The sequence below is a fragment of the Solanum dulcamara genome, chromosome 11 (genome assembly GCF_947179165.1).
Source record: "Solanum dulcamara chromosome 11, daSolDulc1.2, whole genome shotgun sequence".
NCBI classification, from domain to species: domain Eukaryota; kingdom Viridiplantae; phylum Streptophyta; class Magnoliopsida; order Solanales; family Solanaceae; genus Solanum; species Solanum dulcamara.
In genome coordinates this window covers 35,262,376-35,283,883 of record NC_077247.1, presented here as the reverse complement: position 1 = coordinate 35,283,883, position 21,508 = coordinate 35,262,376, and the positions used below count along the sequence as shown (strand labels likewise).

Genomic DNA, 21,508 nt, shown 5'->3' with positions numbered 1-21,508 from the left:
TCTTATGCATTGTTTGATTTGGTATATTAAAAATAACATGGATTGCATAAAACTACTTATTTATAAAGATGTCATCCACAATTATGATGTAAAAAGAGTTTTGAGGGGTAATTGAGTCTTTAACCATGTTAATGCTTGCATCATATTCCTTTGCATTACTAATACCTAGAAAATTTATGGTATTAGCAATACACACTAGAGTGTATAACTAATGCACATAGCATAAAAAAGTTTACCAAACAAGATATTACTAATACACAGAGCTAATACATGCATTATTTTTGTTAATATACTCTACCAAGCGATCCCTTAAACTTTTGGAGGATATTTTTATAAACAAACAATTTATTCTTAGAAATTATGTCATTCATATTATTTGTCATACTACAAATCAAATATTCACTAAAAAATAACACTAAAACAATAAATCTAAACATAATTAATCCTGACATAACTAATCTTATCATTACTTGTCTTCAATCCAAACTACCTTTTAACTACGAATAGTCCAACAATATATATATATATATATATATATAACGTAACTTAACGTAACTTATTTTCATTACATGACATATGAGAAGATATTATTATAAACTTAATTTCTGGTATAATGTTATTTGTGTCAGAATCTAAGCTAATAATATTTTCAATTACTAAAAGTTTCTCCATTTGGGATATAATATACGACTTGTTTTATCTAACTATACTACACTTGTATTGCTCTCATAGAAGAGATTTGGTCTATTTAATTAACCTATCGGACTCTAAAAACTCAATACTGACTTCTTCCTAAGTAGCCTCACATTTTCTTTAAAGGAAATAAATTCAAAAAGAAGTTAGCTGATCTTTTACATTAAATAAAGAGATCTACGTGTGCACTTTAAGAATGAGATACTGTTGGGCGGGCCAAAATTGATTACTCTAGATTTACAAGTTTGGTTAACTATTACTCCATCCGTCCATCTTTATTTATGCAATATACTAAAACCTGATATTCAACAATACTTATTTAAATTATAAAATTAAGAAATAATTTTCTAAATTATCCTTATTATTAATTAGTAATCATTTTTCTATTACATTTTTCAAGATATTATATTTATTATATTCAAAGAATGATATGGTAAAATTATCCATCTATTTATAATTTCTTAAGAATTGTGCAAAGTCAATAGTGGACAAGTAAAGATGGACGGAGGGAATAATTAAGAAAAATTTCAAAAGAGTTGGCATTATAAGTTATTCAATTTAAGCTTAATTCATAGTCAATTTCTTAAACTTTGCTAGGATAATTCATTTAAACACTTAAATTAAATTTTATTTTAATTAAATATCTTGCTTCCTAATAAAGTATGCTTCAATTAGATTCTTTCAATTTAAATTCTGAACTCTTTTTTTTTTGTGTCTGTATTTTCATTCATTTATTATATGATTAAGTTAACTATATAAATTATGTCATCTTCTTTAATTATATGTATTCGTCTTAATAAATTGTAAAACCCCATAATTTTTAGTTTTTTTAAATTAAAGTTAATGCGTATAATTAAAGGATATGGTATATGATATTTAAATAACTCAAACTGCATAATTTAAGAGACTGATGTACTAAACCTTAGATATTATATTTTGGCCACGTACACCTGCACCGCCAATTATCCATAATTTTCTTTCGAGATATAAAAAAAAATAAAAAATAAAAAAGTAACCGACGTAGCCAAAAGAATTGACACGACGTCGTATGCTCGTGCACATAGGTGGATTTCATTTCCCATGCAATTTTTAAAATATATATATATTATTATCTTGCCTAACGCCTATATAAAGGTACCTCAAGACACCATACACGAATACACAACAAAAACACATCAATAAACAGAACACAAAAAACATTCTCTTCTAAACTCATAAATTGAAATATGAGTCCAAATGTATTTGATGTTGCAAACAATAAGGGTTTGGGCAAGGCAGCTAGTTTGTCTAGCCGTGCCTATGTGACATTTTTGGCAGGTAATGGTGACTACGTAAAAGGTGTTGTTGGTTTAGCTAAAGGGTTAAGAAAGGTGAAATCTGCTTACCCTCTTGTGGTGGCGGTGTTGCCTGACGTCCCAGACGAACACCGCCACATACTCATCAACCAGGGCTGTATAGTCCGGGAGATCCAACCCGTTTATCCTCCTGAGAATCAGACTCAGTTTGCTATGGCTTATTATATCATCAACTACTCTAAACTCCGCATATGGGAGGTACGTACGTATAAGCTAGATTTTGGATTTGAGTTTTAACTTTATTTTTTTCCACGTTAAATGTGATGTATATTGATAGGTGTACAAATTTTCGTTAAATGTGATGTATATTGATGGTGTACAAATTTTACCACCACATGTTAAGTGTGTACGTAATATGAGCGATGTACTCTTACTCCCTTAGGGTGTGTTCGGTATGGTGAAAGTTGATTCAGAAAATATTTTTCTAGGAAAATAAGTTTTTTTCAAATGGAGGAAAATGAAGGATAAAAAACTAGTTTCACAAATGACATTTTCACATTAATTGTGTTTTTCTCCGGCCTCCAACACACCGTTTCTTCAGTACCCCTCACCCCACCTCTATAGTATTTGTCTCTATAGTATTTGTCTAGATTATATGCTAATGTTTTTAATATAAATATTTTTCTTTACATACCAAAAAAAATTCAATTATTTTTCGAGAAAACATTTTCTTTTGTATTGAACACACAAAGGTCACACACTTTTTTGACCAATCTATTAATTATTATTTTTTTAAGAAAAAAGAGATTAAATTGGTGCAAACTAGTAATTATTCTTTTTTTAATTATTTTTTTTTGTGATGAGTAAATGCAGTTTGTGGAGTATAGGAAGATGATATACTTGGATGGAGATATTCAGGTGTTTGAGAACATAGACCATTTGTTTGACTTGCCAGATGGCTATTTCTATGCCGTGATGGACTGTTTCTGTGAGAAGACTTGGAGTCATAGCCCACAATACAAAATTGGGTATTGCCAACAGTGTCCAGAAAAAGTCCAGTGGCCTGAAGAAGAGTTGGGACCAAAGCCTCGTCTTTATTTCAATGCAGGCATGTTCTTATTTGAGCCAAGTCTCCCTACTTATGATGACCTTTTGAATACCCTTGAAGTAACCCCTCCTACTTCTTTTGCTGAACAGGTAAAAATAACATTAATCTTGCCTTTTTTGTTCTTCTAGGTTGATCTTTGTCCAATTAACTTATATGGGTTGTTGGGGGAAATTAACTTGTGCAGGACTTATTGAACATGTTCTTCAAGGACATTTACAAGCCAATTCCAAACAAGTACAACTTAGTTTTAGCCATGCTGTGGCGTCACCCAGAGAATGTAGAGGTTGACAAGGTGAAAGTTGTTCATTACTGTGCAGCAGGATCTAAACCATGGAGATACACAGGAGAGGAAGAGAACATGGACAGACAAGACATAAAGATGCTGGTCAAAAAATGGAGGGATATATACAATGATGAATCACTAGATTACAACAATATTAAGAATGTCAATACTACCAACAAGTTCATGCGTGGCGCTGTCCGTTACATAACTGCCCCATCTGCTGCTTAGCTTGGTGACAGAAGAACCAAAACTGATGTTTGATCTGTATGGGGTATTAAAGAAAGTTATAGTACTCTACTAAATTTATAGCAGAGAGATGGAGTTTATGTATTTACATATAGGAGAACGTGCTATTTTAAGTTCTCCTTGACAATTTATGTTTATTATTATTATGAAAATATATTGGGAGAATACATGAATGAAATATATGTATTATTAGTTTTGTTTTGTTAGTTTCTATATCAAAGTTCAATGTTAATATGTAGTTTCTCAGTAGTATAAGTTGATCTCCTCAAGAACCCAATATCGGATCACATATAGGAGAAAGCTAGCACAAATGGCTGCTGTGCCAAGAACAACTAGAATCCGAACCCACAAGTGAGATATAAATGCGTCAAGGACTATTGCATCCCACAACCAAAACCAGAAAACGGAGAAAGAGAATCCCAGTGCAGCACCCACGGTTACTTGGCTGATTGTGTGAAGAAGTTGTGAAACCCGTAGCCATGACTGCACAAACACAAGGAAAGAGCAGATCAATTTATGGCGACAACAGTTAAAATTTTGTGTAGATAATCAGTTGAAAGCAGGTACAAGCCGAACTGCTGCTCTGCAAGCATATGAAAATAATTTGACAAAAACCAACTATATGAAGGTCCAGTGGTACACTTACAAAGTAGGATCCAATTGCAAAGATGAGTGCACTAATTACTGCAGTGATTCCGTTTAACCCAAAATATTCTACCACTGTGTCAAACAAAAAGAAAAGACTTATCAGAGGTTGGGCATGGAGAGTTTTAAATGCCATAGCTGCACACAGAAACTCAAGAAAATAATAAGTTGAAGAGTCATACAAAGGCGCACACTACCTGTGTCCTTTCTAGTAATCTTACTCATCAAATGAAAACAATATTGTTCTAAGGTGTATCTGAGGCAAAATCAATTCAATCTTAATCTATATCAGTCAAGAGCATTTGTGAAGATAAACGCTATTAGCAGACAGGTTATTCAAGTACAGAAGTTATCATAGGACATCATGATAACATTAATTGGAGAGCTGCTGCCATGATTTCTATATAAGTAGGCATAATTTGGCTAAGTAGAGGTAGCAAGAGTTTTGTAGTACTTAGCCAAATTCGAGTGTTCCTTTTGTAAATCTGAGAGAGAGATAAATAAAAGGTTGGGCATTTTGCTCGTACATTGTGTGTGTTTGTTTCCTTTGTGTGTGTTTGATACAAAATAAACTAAGTGTCAAACGTTGTTAGCGTTGGAAGGCTGAAGTTGGCTGCGAGTCGACTGCCGAGCAGTGGGAATTTTTGAGGTGAAAAATCGCCCTTGTTTCAACGCCCATGCCAACACGCATGTCTGCCGATGCCAACCCCATTGCATGCACGCATGCCCACCCGGTGCCATGCGCCTATCGCGTGCATGCCCGCCTGATGCCATTCGCCTATCTCGCGCCGCTGACATTCGTCAAGCTGCTTGCTATCACCCAATCACCTTGACATAGCTGCACACCATGACATCGGCATGCAACCCCGCACATTGCTTGCCACAGCCACACAGGCCCGTGTCAAGGGGCAATGTACAAGCCCTTGACACTGCCCTCGCCCACCATACGTCTAAGTCCGAACTTGGGGGTCTAACAACTGCCCATATTTGCTCCTGATCATCTCCTTCAACAAAGCTTGGTATTCATTAGCATATCTCCATAACCACTTCATCAAAAGGCAATTATTATGTAATTTCAAATTCCTGATACCAAGATCCCACCTGCTTTCTTCTCTAGTTGAACAACATCCCATTTCACCAAATGAAAACCCTTGTCCTCCTTGTTTCCATTCCATAGAAAATCTCTTCTGAGCTTTTCAAGTTTATCCTCCACCCAGCTAGAATTGGAAACATAGACATTACATAAGTAGGTAAAGAGTCTAACACTGCATTTATCAGAGTCAGTCTACCTCCCCGAGATAAATACTGTGACTTCCACTTTGAGATCTTCGTTTCTGTCCTCTCTATAATCCCATCCCAGATAGCCAATTCCTTGTGCTTGTAACCCAGAGGCATGCCTAGTACCAGGGGCTTTTCTGAGTTTGGATCAGTTTAAATTGATAAGGCTGTACTTTTTGTTGAACTGTTTGTATTGAACAAGTGGCGTTTGGTTTATATATAACAACTATTACTTCTACGCCTCAATTCCAATCTGGTTAGGTTCAGCTAGATAAATCCTCACTATCCATGTCGCTCCAATTCAAAGCTGCTTCATACCATTTTATAAAAAAATAGGTTTCTTATATTAGTGTTTGGTTTAAATATATTAAAAAATATCATCTGTGAACTGTAAACAAACATAGATGCAAAGTAGAATTAAGTATGTTTACTTTGGGTTCACTCAGAGTTGGAACTTTCTTAAAGAGCCTATACAATCTATCAAGGCCAATCATTCAATGGGAAGATTTTCACTATAATATCACAAAACATCTTTTAACCTCCAAAGAACCCCCTCAAATCGCTCTTAACTGTCTAAATATCAATCCACTATTGTGCGGGATGACCAGAATTCAAACATACTTTAATTTACACTTAACACATTGGAATCAAGTATACAGGGTTTGGTAAGATATTTGTGATTTCTACGCTGTTAGAAGATAATGTCTCATGTTCAATACATGTTGCCATGAATTTTGACTGATGGATATCCTCCCATGCCCGGAAATATTTTATAAGTTGTTGTCCCTTCTTGAATCTTGATTTGTTAGGAACTTCCTGTTTCTCCCATATTGTCATTTAGTCAATTCCTAGCTCATTAGAGTTCTGTTTTGGCCTTTTAATTGCTGATCTTTTAACAGGATAGGGCTTCAATCAAAATTTGCTTGCATGTTATTTTCCTTAGTTTATTTTTGAGTTCACTTTATTGATTCTAATTAGTAAATAATATGCTATCTCATCTGTAAACAAAATAGAACTTTTTGTAGTCTTTGGCCTCTGTGTAAACTGCACCAGATATGTGTTATCTGGCCACGTGTGTATGTTTGAGAAGTGTGAGGACTATGGTGACTTTCTTGCGCCCAATGTGTGTGTGTGTGTGTGTATATATATTAGTTTGGTTGTTCTTGCTCAATGTGAAAGATTCCATGCAGGTGACGTGAACAGTATTAGTATTGGAGCAGGAAGCAATATCCAGGACAATTCTCTTGTTCATGTAGCCAAATCAAATCTAAGTGGAAAGGTTTTGCCAACAATTATTGGCAACAATGTTACTGTAGGTGAGAACTATTTGGCAAATCAATAACATACACCCGCTGTGAATATTTGCAGTAACCTTGATGGTAACTTTGAAATCTAACTTTGAAGGTCATAGTGCTGTTTTACATGGATGTACTGTTGAAGATGAGGCATTTGTTGGTATGGGTGCAACTCTGCTTGATGGAGCTGTTGTGGAGAAAAATGCAATGGTTGCTGCTGGTGCCCTTGTCAGGCAGAATACAAGGATTCCTTGTGGAGAGGTTTGTGGTAACTTCAGTTTTAAGCTATTCATTTTGCCATCATCTTAGGTATCACACAGAACACACATCTGACTCTGGCATGGTTATTGACCTAAAGATGGATTTTCTTGTAAGTTTCGATGCTAGTTGCTATGTCATGCAATATGTTTCTTAATTTTCAACTTAAAAAAGGTCTCTTATTTTTCATATACATAAACTTGTGAAGTTGTAGTGTAGAGATAACATGACTTGGGATGTGAATATAAAGATTCCCGCGTAATATCCTTTTTGAGTTTATTTTTATGTTCTCTGCCACCTTTCTACCTTGCCAGCATAGTGCACTTCCATCACTTGGGATGAAAAACTATGAAAGACAATTGATTACCTTTAGCTTGCTAATAAATGTTGTTTTGGTGTTCTTTTTCATAAACAGGTCTGGGGAGGAAATCCAGCTAGATTTCTGAGGAAGCTCACACAAGAAGAAATTGCTTTTATCTCGGAGTCAGCAGCCAACTATTCTAATTTAGCACAGGTTCATGCTGGTGAAAATGCAAAAAGCTTTGATGCGATTGAATTTGAGAAGGCGTTGCGGAAGAAATTTGCTCGAAAAGACAAGGAGTATGATTCTATGCTGGGTGTTGTCCGTGAAACACCTCCTGAGCTTGTCCTGCCTGATAATATCCAGGCACCAAAGGCCATTTAAGTGTGGATCCAAGTTGATTATCCTTTGGGTTTTGTGGTGTTAGCCAATTTCTTTTTTCATTGGGCTGATCAAACAAGAAAATACCTACGTTACATTCTCAATAATTAAGGTCAGGCTTCATTTCCTGTGCTGATCCTGTTTTCCAATCAGAAGCTTTGATTGTGGATCAAGTACCAATTGTACTGTAGACAAGATGGTTGTTTTTTTTTAATAATCAATTTTTTATTTCCTTTTCTCTTCCCCTTGTTTTAGTTAAGGGTATGTATTTCAATAAATTGTCAAGAAACTTCAGCAATTCGTACATAAACGTGGATATGTACGTGTTTGTTAGGTCAAATGTATACATCCTGACTCCATTAATTAATACTAGCCAGGGCCAGGCAGATATAGTTTTCAGTCTAGAAATACTATACTTGGTGGAATTTGCTTGGATCGGCAACAAAGTTCGACCCCTTTTGTGCATTATTCTAAATGATATGGCATAAGTTAAGTTTTAAAATCTTAACTTTTTTGAAATTAAAGTACATTATTATAGAATGTTATCAACAATCGTAGATTAAAATCATGTAAACTTTACCTAAATCCCATAATGGAAAAGTCTAATTACTATACATCCCTCATTGTATCAAAATTACCCGATATCCCCTTTTTTTCCAACTTTTCTGATACATTAGTTTTGTATCTGATACATCAATTATCTAATGAGTAATTAATGAAGATCATCTATTTATGGATAATATCTTAATATAAGGGATGATTGGTTCTTTAAATCAATTACTAATCTAATTAATGGGATTAATTTGGTTAAAAAAATAACGGTTGTGAAGTTGAAGATTCAAGCCAAAAAAACAGAGCATAAATTCAAACCAACTTCGATTTCAATTTTTTTCCAGTTTTGGTGATACATAAGTTATGTATCTGATACATCAATTGTTAAAAAAATCAATTGTTATGTCCATGAAGATTCAAGCAAAAAAATAGAGCGTCGTCTCGAATGGAAAAAACAGAGCATCAATTCATACCGAATTTGATTTCAGTTATTTTTTCACTTTTGCTGATACATAAGTTATGTATCTGATACATAACTTTAGCTATAGAATAGTTAATGCACATCAGCTATTTATGGATAAAAGATTGGCTCTTTATATCAATTACTGATCTATTAAAGAAGGCGACAGTTATGTACGTGAATTTTAAAAATTAATGTATCGGAATCATTAAATATTGAGAAATGAGAATCTGATACATGTGCATGATGTATCATAATAAATAAAACTTGATTCATGTATCAGAATTCACAAAATGTGACACTTATGAATATTATACTCGATACAAGTTTGATACAGTACAAATATAAAACATAAACTTTGATTTTATATTCGATTTTGACACCAGAGAAAAACATAGTAAATCTGATGTATGGAAATATTAAAACATATTAAATCTGATACATTACAGTTTATGTATCAGATACATTAAAAGAATCAGAATCACCTAAAATGTTTACTATAAAAAAAAACTACTTGACATCAATCAGTTCTCCTTGGTTTGGAGAGATGTCTCTCCTAGTTTTTTTTTGGATCGTCGTTATCGCTAACACAACCATCCATGGCCTTCTGACAACAATATCTCCACCTATTGATGATTCAAAATCATCAAGAAAATTAGCCCTATATGCCGTTCCGAATCTCAATGGGTGGGACGGGATCTTCTTGATGACGTATTTCATTCCCTGCATTGACATGAAAATGGTTAAATACAACTTGAACTTTATACATAAATACGATGTATCATATGCATTAAAATATCTGATGCATGAGATGAGAATCTGATACATACAGAAGATGTATCAGAAACAATTATATATTATATTCTGATACATAAATGTAGAAGTATCAGAATCATTAAAACTTGAAACATCAAAAAATGACACTTACACATGATGTATCAGAAATAGTAAATCTCCAAAAAAATGCATTTGAACAAAACATTATGTATCTGATACATAAATGTATATGTATCATAATCATTAAAACTTGAAACATCAAAAAATGACACTTACACATGATGTATCAGAAATAGTAAATCTCCAAAAAATTGCATTTGAACAAAACATTATGTATCTGATACATAAATGTATATGTATCATAATCATTAAAACTTGAAAATAACAAATACTGAGACTTAAAGATGATGTATCAGAAATAATAATTCTCAAAAAATTGTATATGAAACAGACATTATGTATCTGATACATAAATGTAGATGTATCAGAATCATTAAACTTGAAATAACAGAAATTGAGACTTAAACATAATGTATCAGAAATAGTAAATCTCAAATAATTGCATTTGAAAAAGACATTATGTATCTGATACATAAATGATATGTATCAACTTCGTTAAAACTTGAAACAACAGAAACTGACACTTAAACATGATGTATCAGAAATAGAAAATCTCCAAAAAAATACATTTGAAAAAGACATTATGTATCTGATACATAAATGTATATGTATCAGAATCATTAAAAATTAAAACAACAGAAACTGACACTTAAACATGATGTATCAGAAATAGAAAATCTCCAAAAAAAATACATTTGAAAAAGACATTATGTATCTGATACATAAATGTATATGTATCAAAATCATTAAAAATTAAAACAACAGAAACTGACACTTAAACATGATGTATCAGAAATATAAAATCTCCAAAAAAAATTCCTTTTAAAAATACATTATGAATCTAATACATAAATGATATGTATCAGAATCATTAAAACCTTCACAAAATTTTCATTCTAAAACAAAAAACTTAATTGAACACATACCTTTGGGAGATTAGGGCGTGTTGTAACCCCTTCAATCTTGTTATCTATTTCTTTGGGTGCATGTTTAACTGTAGCTTTCGACTTCAATTTCTCACGTAGCTTATTCATTACTGTTGGATCGTTACGATGTTTGGATCTAACTTCGTCGTAACCTTCCCAAGACGAATCAGAACCAGGAGAAACAAGAATTCGTTGATTTTTAGTGGACTGTTTGAGACCATGAACGGATTCCATTGAAGGAATGAGAAACAAAAACAGAAAGATTTACAGAAGAAAACAAATGATAAAAATTTAGAAGATTTTTCAAAGATTTTCAAAAGAAATCAAAATATACAAATTTTAGGAGAAATCAGATTGAATGAGGATGAAGTAAAATTCCATATAAGGAAAGATTGAAATATACCTTATTTGGAACCTTGAAATTGATTAACAGTTGAAGAGTAACAAATTAACTAGAGCAAATTAGGGCAAGAATAAAAGAATAGGCGGATGTATCAGAGAGGTATAGAGAGAGAAAGGAAAAAGAGGGAATTTGGAAATTTTTTGGTGTAAATGGGAATAAAAGTAAATATATTAGGGGAATATGTGTAAAAGGGTAATTTTACCTAAAATCATCCTTGAAGAATTTTTAATACATTGTTCGGAATCCATAATGGGCCCAATATCCTTGGCAACAACCCTTTTAGAATTGTTTAGAAGCATGACTCACTCCCCAGCAGTGGGTTGGGTGTCAGGGTGGACCCACGTTGTAGGTGTCGGGTGCTCGAGCGACTAGCATTCATCGACAACCCCAATGCAAATTGCATATATGTAGACCAATCGAAGTGACTTATTTTAAGTATTTTAATAGGTTTGGAAAATTTAAAAATATTTTTAGCATTTATTTTTAAGATAAAAATAAACCAAAATATGTTAGAATTTTTAACTTTATCGCTTTCGGCTTATAAGCCCACATACAAAAAGGTCTGATGGATACTTTGTTTTCAAGGCAGAAAGTTTTGTGCGCATTATATGAGAAGCAAGGGATCAATACTCGATTGACCTTTTGTTGATTATTTTTTGAGGAAACAACACAAATTTCGTTAGTTTAGGTCCGATTTATGTTTGGACACGGTAGTTTAACAAATTACCTTCCATACTATTCTTTGTTCGCCGATACATGTATCTGGCGGGCTCAGATATATGTATCACGAATACATGTGGTGTCAAGGTATAATTTATTCTAGATACACGGTATTCAAGCGTGATTCACATGTATCTACGATACAGTGACTCTCTCGCTCTCCCCTCTCCCTCTCTCACTCATCTCGCTCCCTATGTATATATGTATTTTCGAATGTATATAAGTCTCACAAATATTATGTATCTGTTATTCAGTATCAATTTGATTCAGTGTATCTGCTATCAATTTCATCTCATATATTCCATATCAATTTCATTAGTGTATCTGATGTCAATTTAATATATTCAAGCATAAGTACATATATTATTATAAAAATACATTAATATATTCATCAGTATATATGTGCATAGAGAGAGAGGAAGAGAGAACAGGAAGAAGGCGAGAGTGAGCGAAGGGGAGAGAGAAGAAAGAAGTGAGAGAGCGAGAGAAAAAAGGAGAGGCGAGGGGGAGAGAGGGCTGAATAGCGAATGGGAAGGAGAAATGAGTGATTATGTAATAGTTTAGAATATTTATAATTATTTTAAAGTATAAAAAAATAGATATGATAAAAATTAGTTTTTTCTTTTTTTTTTCCCACTTTTTCTATTTCCTAGATCTCATTCACTAGGACAAGTTTTTTTTAGCTTCCAGCCAAACTTTGAAGCGTAAGACATGCATAACGGTAAGTCGTGATATTATTATTTATCATTTTCAAAATATACAAAGTCATCTAGTTTTAGTGATTAAAAGTCTTTTCCTTACTAGTTATAATAGTAACCGTAGTTTTCTCAATGACTTACGACTAAAAGTGTCGTATTCTCGTTGAATTTTTTTTTCATATTCATATTCAAATAATATTGTATATTTTAATTTAAATAAATAATCATAAATTATAATTTTAAAATTTTGAATTTGCAACGATAGAATGAGGGCAGCTTCATAACCGCAAAAATTGCACATAAGAATATTAAAGTTGGTCTTGGACACATGCTCATCAGTCCAATGTTCCCACCTAAGTCTATCTAAACCTATTTCCCCATAATATAGGATAATGTTTTTGGACGGTTTGAACTTTTCAATATCTGAAAACAATATCTTATCTTTTTTATACACAAAAACCAATCACATATACTAAACCCTCCAATTCATTTAAGACCAACTATATTAACTACCCATGAAAGAAAAGTTTGGAAAAAGACAGCTTCTATTTGTTCTTCAACGTTCTTTTCGATATAATTCTTTTTTCTTATATTTGACTCTTTGCATATTATAAAGATTTAAATTAAGCATGAAAAACTTACCCTTCCATATTTGAATTCGAAATCTATTATTAAAAGCTCTGCATCATTTAGTAATGCTACTCGGTGCTTACTCTTTTTAATTATTTTTTTATTTCACACCCTAATTTTGATATTTATTCTAAGATCAATTTATTAGTAATTTTAATTTTATGAACTCGCATATTAATATCATAGTATATAAATATGTTGTTATTTAAAAGAGCTCATTTTTTGATTTTATAAAGTGTTAAATTATTTGGGACTAAAAGTAAATATTTATTAATATGAGGGTTAATTTAAATAAGAAGAAATTCATAGACTTTTTTATATGTCTAATGAAGACTTACTGAAAATGTGTTTTTAAATAACTTGATAAAGCACTTTAAAAAAAATTTAAAAAAAATGTTTTCTAAATCTGAAGAACGTTATTCTTATGTATCATCTCTCTATCTAGTGATTTACTTATGGTCTTGAATTGAATATTTAAAATTTCGTATTCGATATTTGTATCGAAAAGATAAAACATTTTCTATTAAAAAACAACATTTACAAAGCTCAAATTTGTGATTTAAGAATGTAGTTTTTAGTACGTGGTGTTCTTCTAGATCTTATTTTTCCATGAAGCTTAACGTGACAAATATTTGTTGAAACGTGGCAAAATTGTGGGGGCAAGTTTGAACTTTTTACGTAAAAAATTCAATCCACGTGGCTCAATGTTTAATAACTGAAACTGACGTTACAATACCAAGTGATTTTTTATCGGCGATAGTTACGCTAGTCAAAAATAATTTGTATTTGTTGCACCTAATGAAAGTAAATAAATAAAGAACGTAATGTCTTTGTTTTTTTTATAAAAAAAAATAATCCATCCTTTTAACCCTTTAATAAATTTTTTGGATTTGTTTTAAAGAGAAGTTGAATACAGGACAGCAACAACAACAACAATCCAGTAAAATCCCACATCGTGGGGTCTGAGGAGGGTAGAGTGTACGCAGACCTGACTCCTACCAATGTAGAACGGCTGTTTCCGAAAGACCCTCGGCTCAATAAAAGCATAGAAAAAGGTTAGACAAGAATATTAGAGTAAATAAATAGATGACGAAAACGGTCCAAACAATAGTATAATCAAAGCACAAAAAAACAGTAGATATTATTATTGGATAATAACATAAATACCATAACTAACATACATCAGAGTACAAGAAATCATAGTGCGTTAATACACCTACGAGTAAGGGAGAATAAAACCATTATGTACTAGCCTTCTACCCTAATGTGTGTCCTCCACACCCTCCTATCTAGGGTCATGTCCTCGGTAAGTCGTAAATGCGCCATGTCCTGTCTGATCACCTCTCCCCAATATTTCTTCGGCCTACCCCTACCTCTTCTGAAACCATCCATGGCCAACCTCTCACATCTCCGCACTGGTGCATCTGGGACTCTCCTCTTCACATGTCCAAACCATCTCAGTCGCGTTTCCCGCATCTTGTCTTCCACCGAGGCCACTCCTACCTTTTCTCGAATAGCCTCATTACTAATCTTGTCACTCCTGGTATGCCCACACATCCATCTCAACATTCTCATCTCGGCAACCTTCATCTTTTGCACATGGGAGACCTTAGCTGGCCAACACTCCGCCCCATATAACATAGCTGGTCTAACGACCACTTTGTAGAACTTGCCCTTAAGTTGTGGTGGCACCTTCTTGTCACATAACACACCGGAGGCGAGCCTCCATTTCATCCATCCTGCCCCAATACGGTGTGTGACATCCTCGTCGATCTCTCCGCTGTCTTGCATGATAGAACCAAGGTACTTAAAACTACTTCTCTTTTGGATGGCTTGGTCCCCGAGCCTAACTTCTGCGCCAACCTCTTGAGGTGTCTCACTGAACTTGCATTCTAGGTACTCTGTCTTGGTCCTACTCAGCTTAAATCCCTTAGACTCCAAGGTGCGTCTCCAATCTTCCAGCTTAGCGTTAACTCCGCTAAGAGTCTCATCGATGAGGACTATGTCGTCCGCAAAAAGCATACACCATGGCACCTCACCTTGAATTTGTCGCGTCAATCCATCCATCACCAAGGCAAATAGGAACGGGCTAAGAGCTGATCCTTGATGCAACCCCATCATAACTGGGAAGTGTTCTGAGTCCCCTCTTACTGTCCTTACCCTGGTTTTGGCACCCTCGTACATGTGAAATAGCAAAAAAAAATGTTTTTGTTAATTATAAAAGTAGCATAAACTGTTTATTCTAAAATTGTTAAGACAATTGTTTCTGTAGATAGGATTTAGTCGGTTCATAGATATACCAACTTACCATGTTTGGTTTTGAAAAAAATAAATTGAATTTCTACTTTATCCAATAAATTTCAGTTTACATTTAATTTGAACCTATGGGTAGGGGATATAAACCTTTTATTTTTATTGTAATTTGTAATAATAAATTATAATTTTTCTTTCGCAAATAAATAGTAGTAGGAGAAAATAAGTGTGTTTGACCAAGAGGGAGTTGCAATTGAGCCTAGGGTCTTTCAAAAATAGTCGTTCTACCTTGATAGGAGTAAGGTCTGCGTATACTTTATCCTCCTCAGACTCCACATTGTGAAATTTCACTGGGTTGTTGTTGTTGTTACTGTTGACCAAGAGGGAGTTGCAACACCTTTTAAGCAAGACCCCTCCAACAAAAACAACTATGAGAACACTGTTTGAATTTACTTTTGCTTGTTCAGTTTGAATTTCACGTATTACTTTAATAAATAATAATTGATATGTGTAATTTATCATACATTCGTACTAATTGATGTTTAATTTTAAGTTTTTACAAAATAATTTATGAGATATAAGTAATTAATATTAAGAATGAAATATTTCAAAAATAATTTAATATAATGAACAAATAAAATTGAACGGAGGAACATTTATTACAACAACAATAATAATATATTCAGTGAAATCTCATAAATGAAGTTTAGGGAGAAGAAAATGTACGAAGACTTTATCAGTATCTCATGAAGACGAAGGAACAGTTATTAATAACAAAAATCATGCTCCTTGATAATGGGAATCATGGGAGAAAAAGGGGATCTCCTTAATTCCATAAGAATATTCGCAAGATTTAGGACACGTAAGTCATCACTTGAGAGGATAATGTTTTTGGTCGGTTTTTTCAACTGTTAAGACCAACTAACTTAACTGAAAAGTTTGGAAAAAGTAGCTCAAGCAAATAACTATTTGTTATTTGATAAGTTTTAAGCTATATAATTAGTGTGAGAAATATTTATATTCGATCCCAAGAGAAGGAAAAGATCTTCAGAAAGTGGATATTTTATAATTCGATAAAAAATTATTATCTTTACATGTTATAACATGTAATATGTTTATTTAAAATATATATATATATTTATTTTTTAAAAGAAAATATTTATAAATATGCTTGATAACTTTGATTCAAACATTACATTACTAAAAAGTGTTTGATCGTCAATAATTGTATTAGTCAAATATTCACATATTGCATCATCTAGTGATATTTGATCGGAGACAAGTATGTTAGTCAAATATCCAAATATTGTGTCACCAAATAACGTTTTGTGCCCGATGATTACATTAATCAAATACTTTTATGGTGAGTCAATAACTTTTGTATTTATTATATTAAGTTAAAATAAGTGGAAAAATTTGTATTTGTAAATCCGGTCATTAATTTTATTCTTTTAGTTAATTTTAGATATTTCTAAAAGGAAAAATGGAATGCATAATAGCACGAAATAAATGGTATGTAAATGAGTTGTCCCCTTCGATGTATGAAGATTCTTAATTCGAATTAAACTACATTAATATTTTTATGTCTATTGGCCATGCGACAAAATGAACTTTTAATTGTCAAAATTGATTATTCAAAAAATCGCTTATTATTTTCATCCTTGTCTAATTTTAAAGCAATTATTTAACATTATAATATTGATATTACTTAAAATAAATGTACACTTTAATATCAAATGATTTACGATCATCTTACATAACTCGACAATTATATAAAATGCACGTGTCGAGAGATTTAGGTAATTGAAATGAGTGCTTTTTTTCTCTTTTTGTAGAAAAATGTTAATTTTTGGACTATTTCTTGAACTATGTTGTCAGATATGGACTAATAGTACAAGGCTAACATAATTAAAGAGTAATTAATTGATCAAACCATTAATAATCATGCTAAATATGTGAATATTTATTAATAAAGAGATCAAAAATGCATTTTTTATTTAATTAAAGGACAAATGCACTCAGTTAAATATTACAAAACTATAATTAGATTTTTTTTCTAAAATTGAAGGGTCAAAAAATGTTTGTGAAGTTTTTTTATTAAAAAGTTTAAATTCAACAGTGAATATTGAGGTCATCATGCAGAACTCTGAATTGGCTAAAACCTTAACAATTGTGGCTCAAATTTTGCATCACCGAGTATCCTTAAGTCGGTGAGGGTTATATTAGTCAAAATACCCAAATATTGCATCACAAAGCGCCATTTGATCATTGATGATTACGTTAGTCAAATATTCAAATATTGGATCATCAAGTGGCACTTGATTGGCGATGATTACGTTAGTCAAATAATCAAATATTGCGTCACCAGATGTCATTTGATCAGAAGCGATTACAGTAATCAATACCTTCATTTATGAGTAAATAATTTTTTTGTATTTATTATCGACGATGATTACATTAATCAAATACCTCAGTCCGTGAGTAAATAATTTTTTTCCTTTATCATAATATGCTGAAACAAGTGATTTTTTTAATATTTTGGTAAATTCGATCCTTCACTTCACCTTTTAGTCAATTTTAGATATTTTCAAAAGAAAATATGAATTGCATGACATCACAGAATAAATAATATGTAAATGAATCGTTCCTCTTCAATGTGAAAAAGTATGTAATTGGAATTAAATTACAATAATATTTTTTATGTTTAATGAGTACGCGACAAATTAATTTTTTAACTGTCAACATTGATCATTCAAAAATTCCTTATCTTCTTCATTTGTGCATAATGTTTAAGTCATTTTTTTAATATTACGATATAAATATGACTTATAATAAATGTACGCTCCAATATCACACGATCTACGATCATCTTATATAACTCGATAATTATGTGCAATGCATGAGTCAAGATCACTCATCAATTGAAATTAGTGTTGTTGGTACATTTTGAATCTTTTGTAACTGTATTATTATATCAGATACGGAATGACAATATAAGCTTAATATAGCTAATGAGTAATTAAGTGATAAAAACTATATATTGATAATCATGTTAAATATATAAAATTCACAAATAAAGGAATAAAATTCATTTTTCATCTAATCAATGGTCAAATATACTTGGTCAATATTATAAAATTTAAATTTAATTTTTTCTAAAATTAAGGGATCAAAAAGTTCTATTATTTTTTTTTTATTAACTCTATATATCTTAAATGCTATAATGAAAATTGAGGTCATCATGCAAAAACTCTGGAATACGAAGTTGAACTAGCCTTGACAATTTTGACTCAAATGTTGCATCATGACCAAGCAACGCTTTGTTGGTGGCAATTATGTTAGCAAAATATCCAAAAATTGTATCACTAAGCAAAATATGGTCGGCGATCGTTACGTTAGTCAAATAGCAAATATTACATCATCAAGTGGTGTTTTGATAGACGACAATTACATAATTAGTTAAATACCCAAATATTACATCATCAAGTGGCGTTTGATCGACGATAATTATGCTAGTCAATTACCTCTATTTGTGAGTAAAAAAATATCATTCATTTTATTCCTTTAGTTAGTTTTAGATATTTCTAAAAGAAAACATGAAATTCGTGATATCAAACAATAAATTGTATATAAACGAGTTCCTTTCGATGTAAAAGGGTCTTTAATTCGAATTAAATAATTATATTAATATTTTTTTATGTTTAATGAGCAAGAAATAAATTGAATTTTTAAAGTCAACATTGTTCATTCAGAAAATCACTTATTGTTTTCATTCATGTATAATTTTTAGGTCATTTTTTTTTATCATTATACTATTGATATTACTTTACATAAGCATACGCTCTAAAATCAAGCTATCTGTGATCATCTTACATGACTCGACATTCACGTGCAGCGCACATACGAAAGACTTGTTAATTGAAGTTAGTGTTTTTAATCTTGTTTGTAGCAGAATATTATATAAGATATAAAACAGTGCAAGCTTAACATAACTAAAGAATATGATTAGGTGGTTGAATCATTAATAGTCATGCTAAATTTGTGAATATTCACAAATAAAGGAATCATAAGTGCATTTTTCATCTAATTAAAGGTCAAGTATACTTCGTCAAATATTACAAAACTAAAATTACAATTATTCTAAAATTAAGGGATCAAAAAAATGTTTTGTAGGGCAAAAATATCCCTTCAAACTCTTTTTTATACATCACTTTTTATATATTTAGGGGTCATTTGATAGGGTACATAAAAACAATGTTAAAGAGAGTGTATTAATAATGCTTGTATTAGTTATGCTTGCATTAATTGTACATAGATTATTTCTTATGCATTGTTTGATTTGGTATATTAAAAATAACATGGATTGCATAAAACTACTTATTTATAAAGATGTCATCCACAATTATGATGTAAAAAGAGTTTTGAGGGGTAATTGAGTCTTTAACCATGTTAATGCTTGCATCATATTCCTTTGCATTACTAATACCTAGAAAATTTATGGTATTAGCAATACACACTAGAGTGTATAACTAATGCACATAGCATAAAAAAGTTTACCAAACAAGATATTACTAATACACAGAGCTAATACATGCATTATTTTTGTTAATATACTCTACCAAGCGATCCCTTAAACTTTTGGAGGATATTTTTATAAACAAACAATTTATTCTTAGAAATTATGTCATTCATATTATTTGTCATACTACAAATCAAATATTCACTAAAAAATAACACTAAAACAATAAATCTAAACATAATTAATCCTGACATAACTAATCTTATCATTACTTGTCTTCAATCCAAACTACCTTTTAACTACGAATAGTCCAACAATATATATATATATATATATATATAACGTAACTTAACGTAACTTATTTTCATTACATGACATATGAGAAGATATTATTATAAACTTAATTTCTGGTATAATGTTATTTGTGTCAGAATCTAAGCTAATAATATTTTCAATTACTAAAAGTTTCTCCATTTGGGATATAATATACGACTTGTTTTATCTAACTATACTACACTTGTATTGCTCTCATAGAAGAGATTTGGTCTATTTAATTAACCTATCGGACTCTAAAAACTCAATACTGACTTCTTCCTAAGTAGCCTCACATTTTCTTTAAAGGAAATAAATTCAAAAAGAAGTTAGCTGATCTTTTACATTAAATAAAGAGATCTACGTGTGCACTTTAAGAATGAGATACTGTTGGGCGGGCCAAAATTGATTACTCTAGATTTACAAGTTTGGTTAACTATTACTCCATCCGTCCATCTTTATTTATGCAATATACTAAAACCTGATATTCAACAATACTTATTTAAATTATAAAATTAAGAAATAATTTTCTAAATTATCCTTATTATTAATTAGTAATCATTTTTCTATTACATTTTTCAAGATATTATATTTATTATATTCAAAGAATGATATGGTAAAATTATCCATCTATTTATAATTTCTTAAGAATTGTGCAAAGTCAATAGTGGACAAGTAAAGATGGACGGAGGGAATAATTAAGAAAAATTTCAAAAGAGTTGGCATTATAAGTTATTCAATTTAAGCTTAATTCATAGTCAATTTCTTAAACTTTGCTAGGATAATTCATTTAAACACTTAAATTAAATTTTATTTTAATTAAATATCTTGCTTCCTAATAAAGTATGCTTCAATTAGATTCTTTCAATTTAAATTCTGAACTCTTTTTTTTTTGTGTCTGTATTTTCATTCATTTATTATATGATTAAGTTAACTATATAAATTATGTCATCTTCTTTAATTATATGTATTCGTCTTAATAAATTGTAAAACCCCATAATTTTTAGTTTTTTTAAATTAAAGTTAATGCGTATAATTAAAGGATATGGTATATGATATTTAAATAACTCAAACTGCATAATTTAAGAGACTGATGTACTAAACCTTAGATATTATATTTTGGCCACGTACACCTGCACCGCCAATTATCCATAATTTTCTTTCGAGATATAAAAAAAAATAAAAAATAAAAAAGTAACCGACGTAGCCAAAAGAATTGACACGACGTCGTATGCTCGTGCACATAGGTGGATTTCATTTCCCATGCAATTTTTAAAATATATATATATTATTATCTTGCCTAACGCCTATATAAAGGTACCTCAAGACACCATACACGAATACACAACAAAAAC

At 31.4% G+C, this 21,508-nt stretch overlaps 2 protein-coding genes across 2 annotated transcripts; both read left to right on the top strand.

Annotated features, from left to right (window-relative positions):
• The first annotated feature begins 1,865 nt into the window (after positions 1 to 1,865).
• LOC129875102 (galactinol synthase 2-like) lies at positions 1,866 to 3,859 on the top strand. Its single transcript, XM_055950536.1, has 3 exons — positions 1,866 to 2,246; positions 2,862 to 3,185; positions 3,281 to 3,859. Exons 1-3 carry the CDS (start codon positions 1,920 to 1,922, stop codon positions 3,605 to 3,607), a joined length of 978 nt encoding a protein of 325 aa, XP_055806511.1. The 5' UTR covers positions 1,866 to 1,919; the 3' UTR covers positions 3,608 to 3,859.
• A 2,752-nt stretch (positions 3,860 to 6,611) lies between these two features.
• Positions 6,612 to 8,021, top strand: LOC129875079 (gamma carbonic anhydrase 1, mitochondrial-like). The gene is made up of 3 exons (XM_055950511.1): positions 6,612 to 6,864; positions 6,953 to 7,104; positions 7,517 to 8,021. The coding sequence occupies exons 1-3, from the start codon at positions 6,627 to 6,629 to the stop codon at positions 7,784 to 7,786; spliced, it is 660 nt and encodes a 219-aa protein (XP_055806486.1). The 5' UTR covers positions 6,612 to 6,626; the 3' UTR covers positions 7,787 to 8,021.
• Positions 8,022 to 21,508: the final 13,487 nt, after the last annotated feature.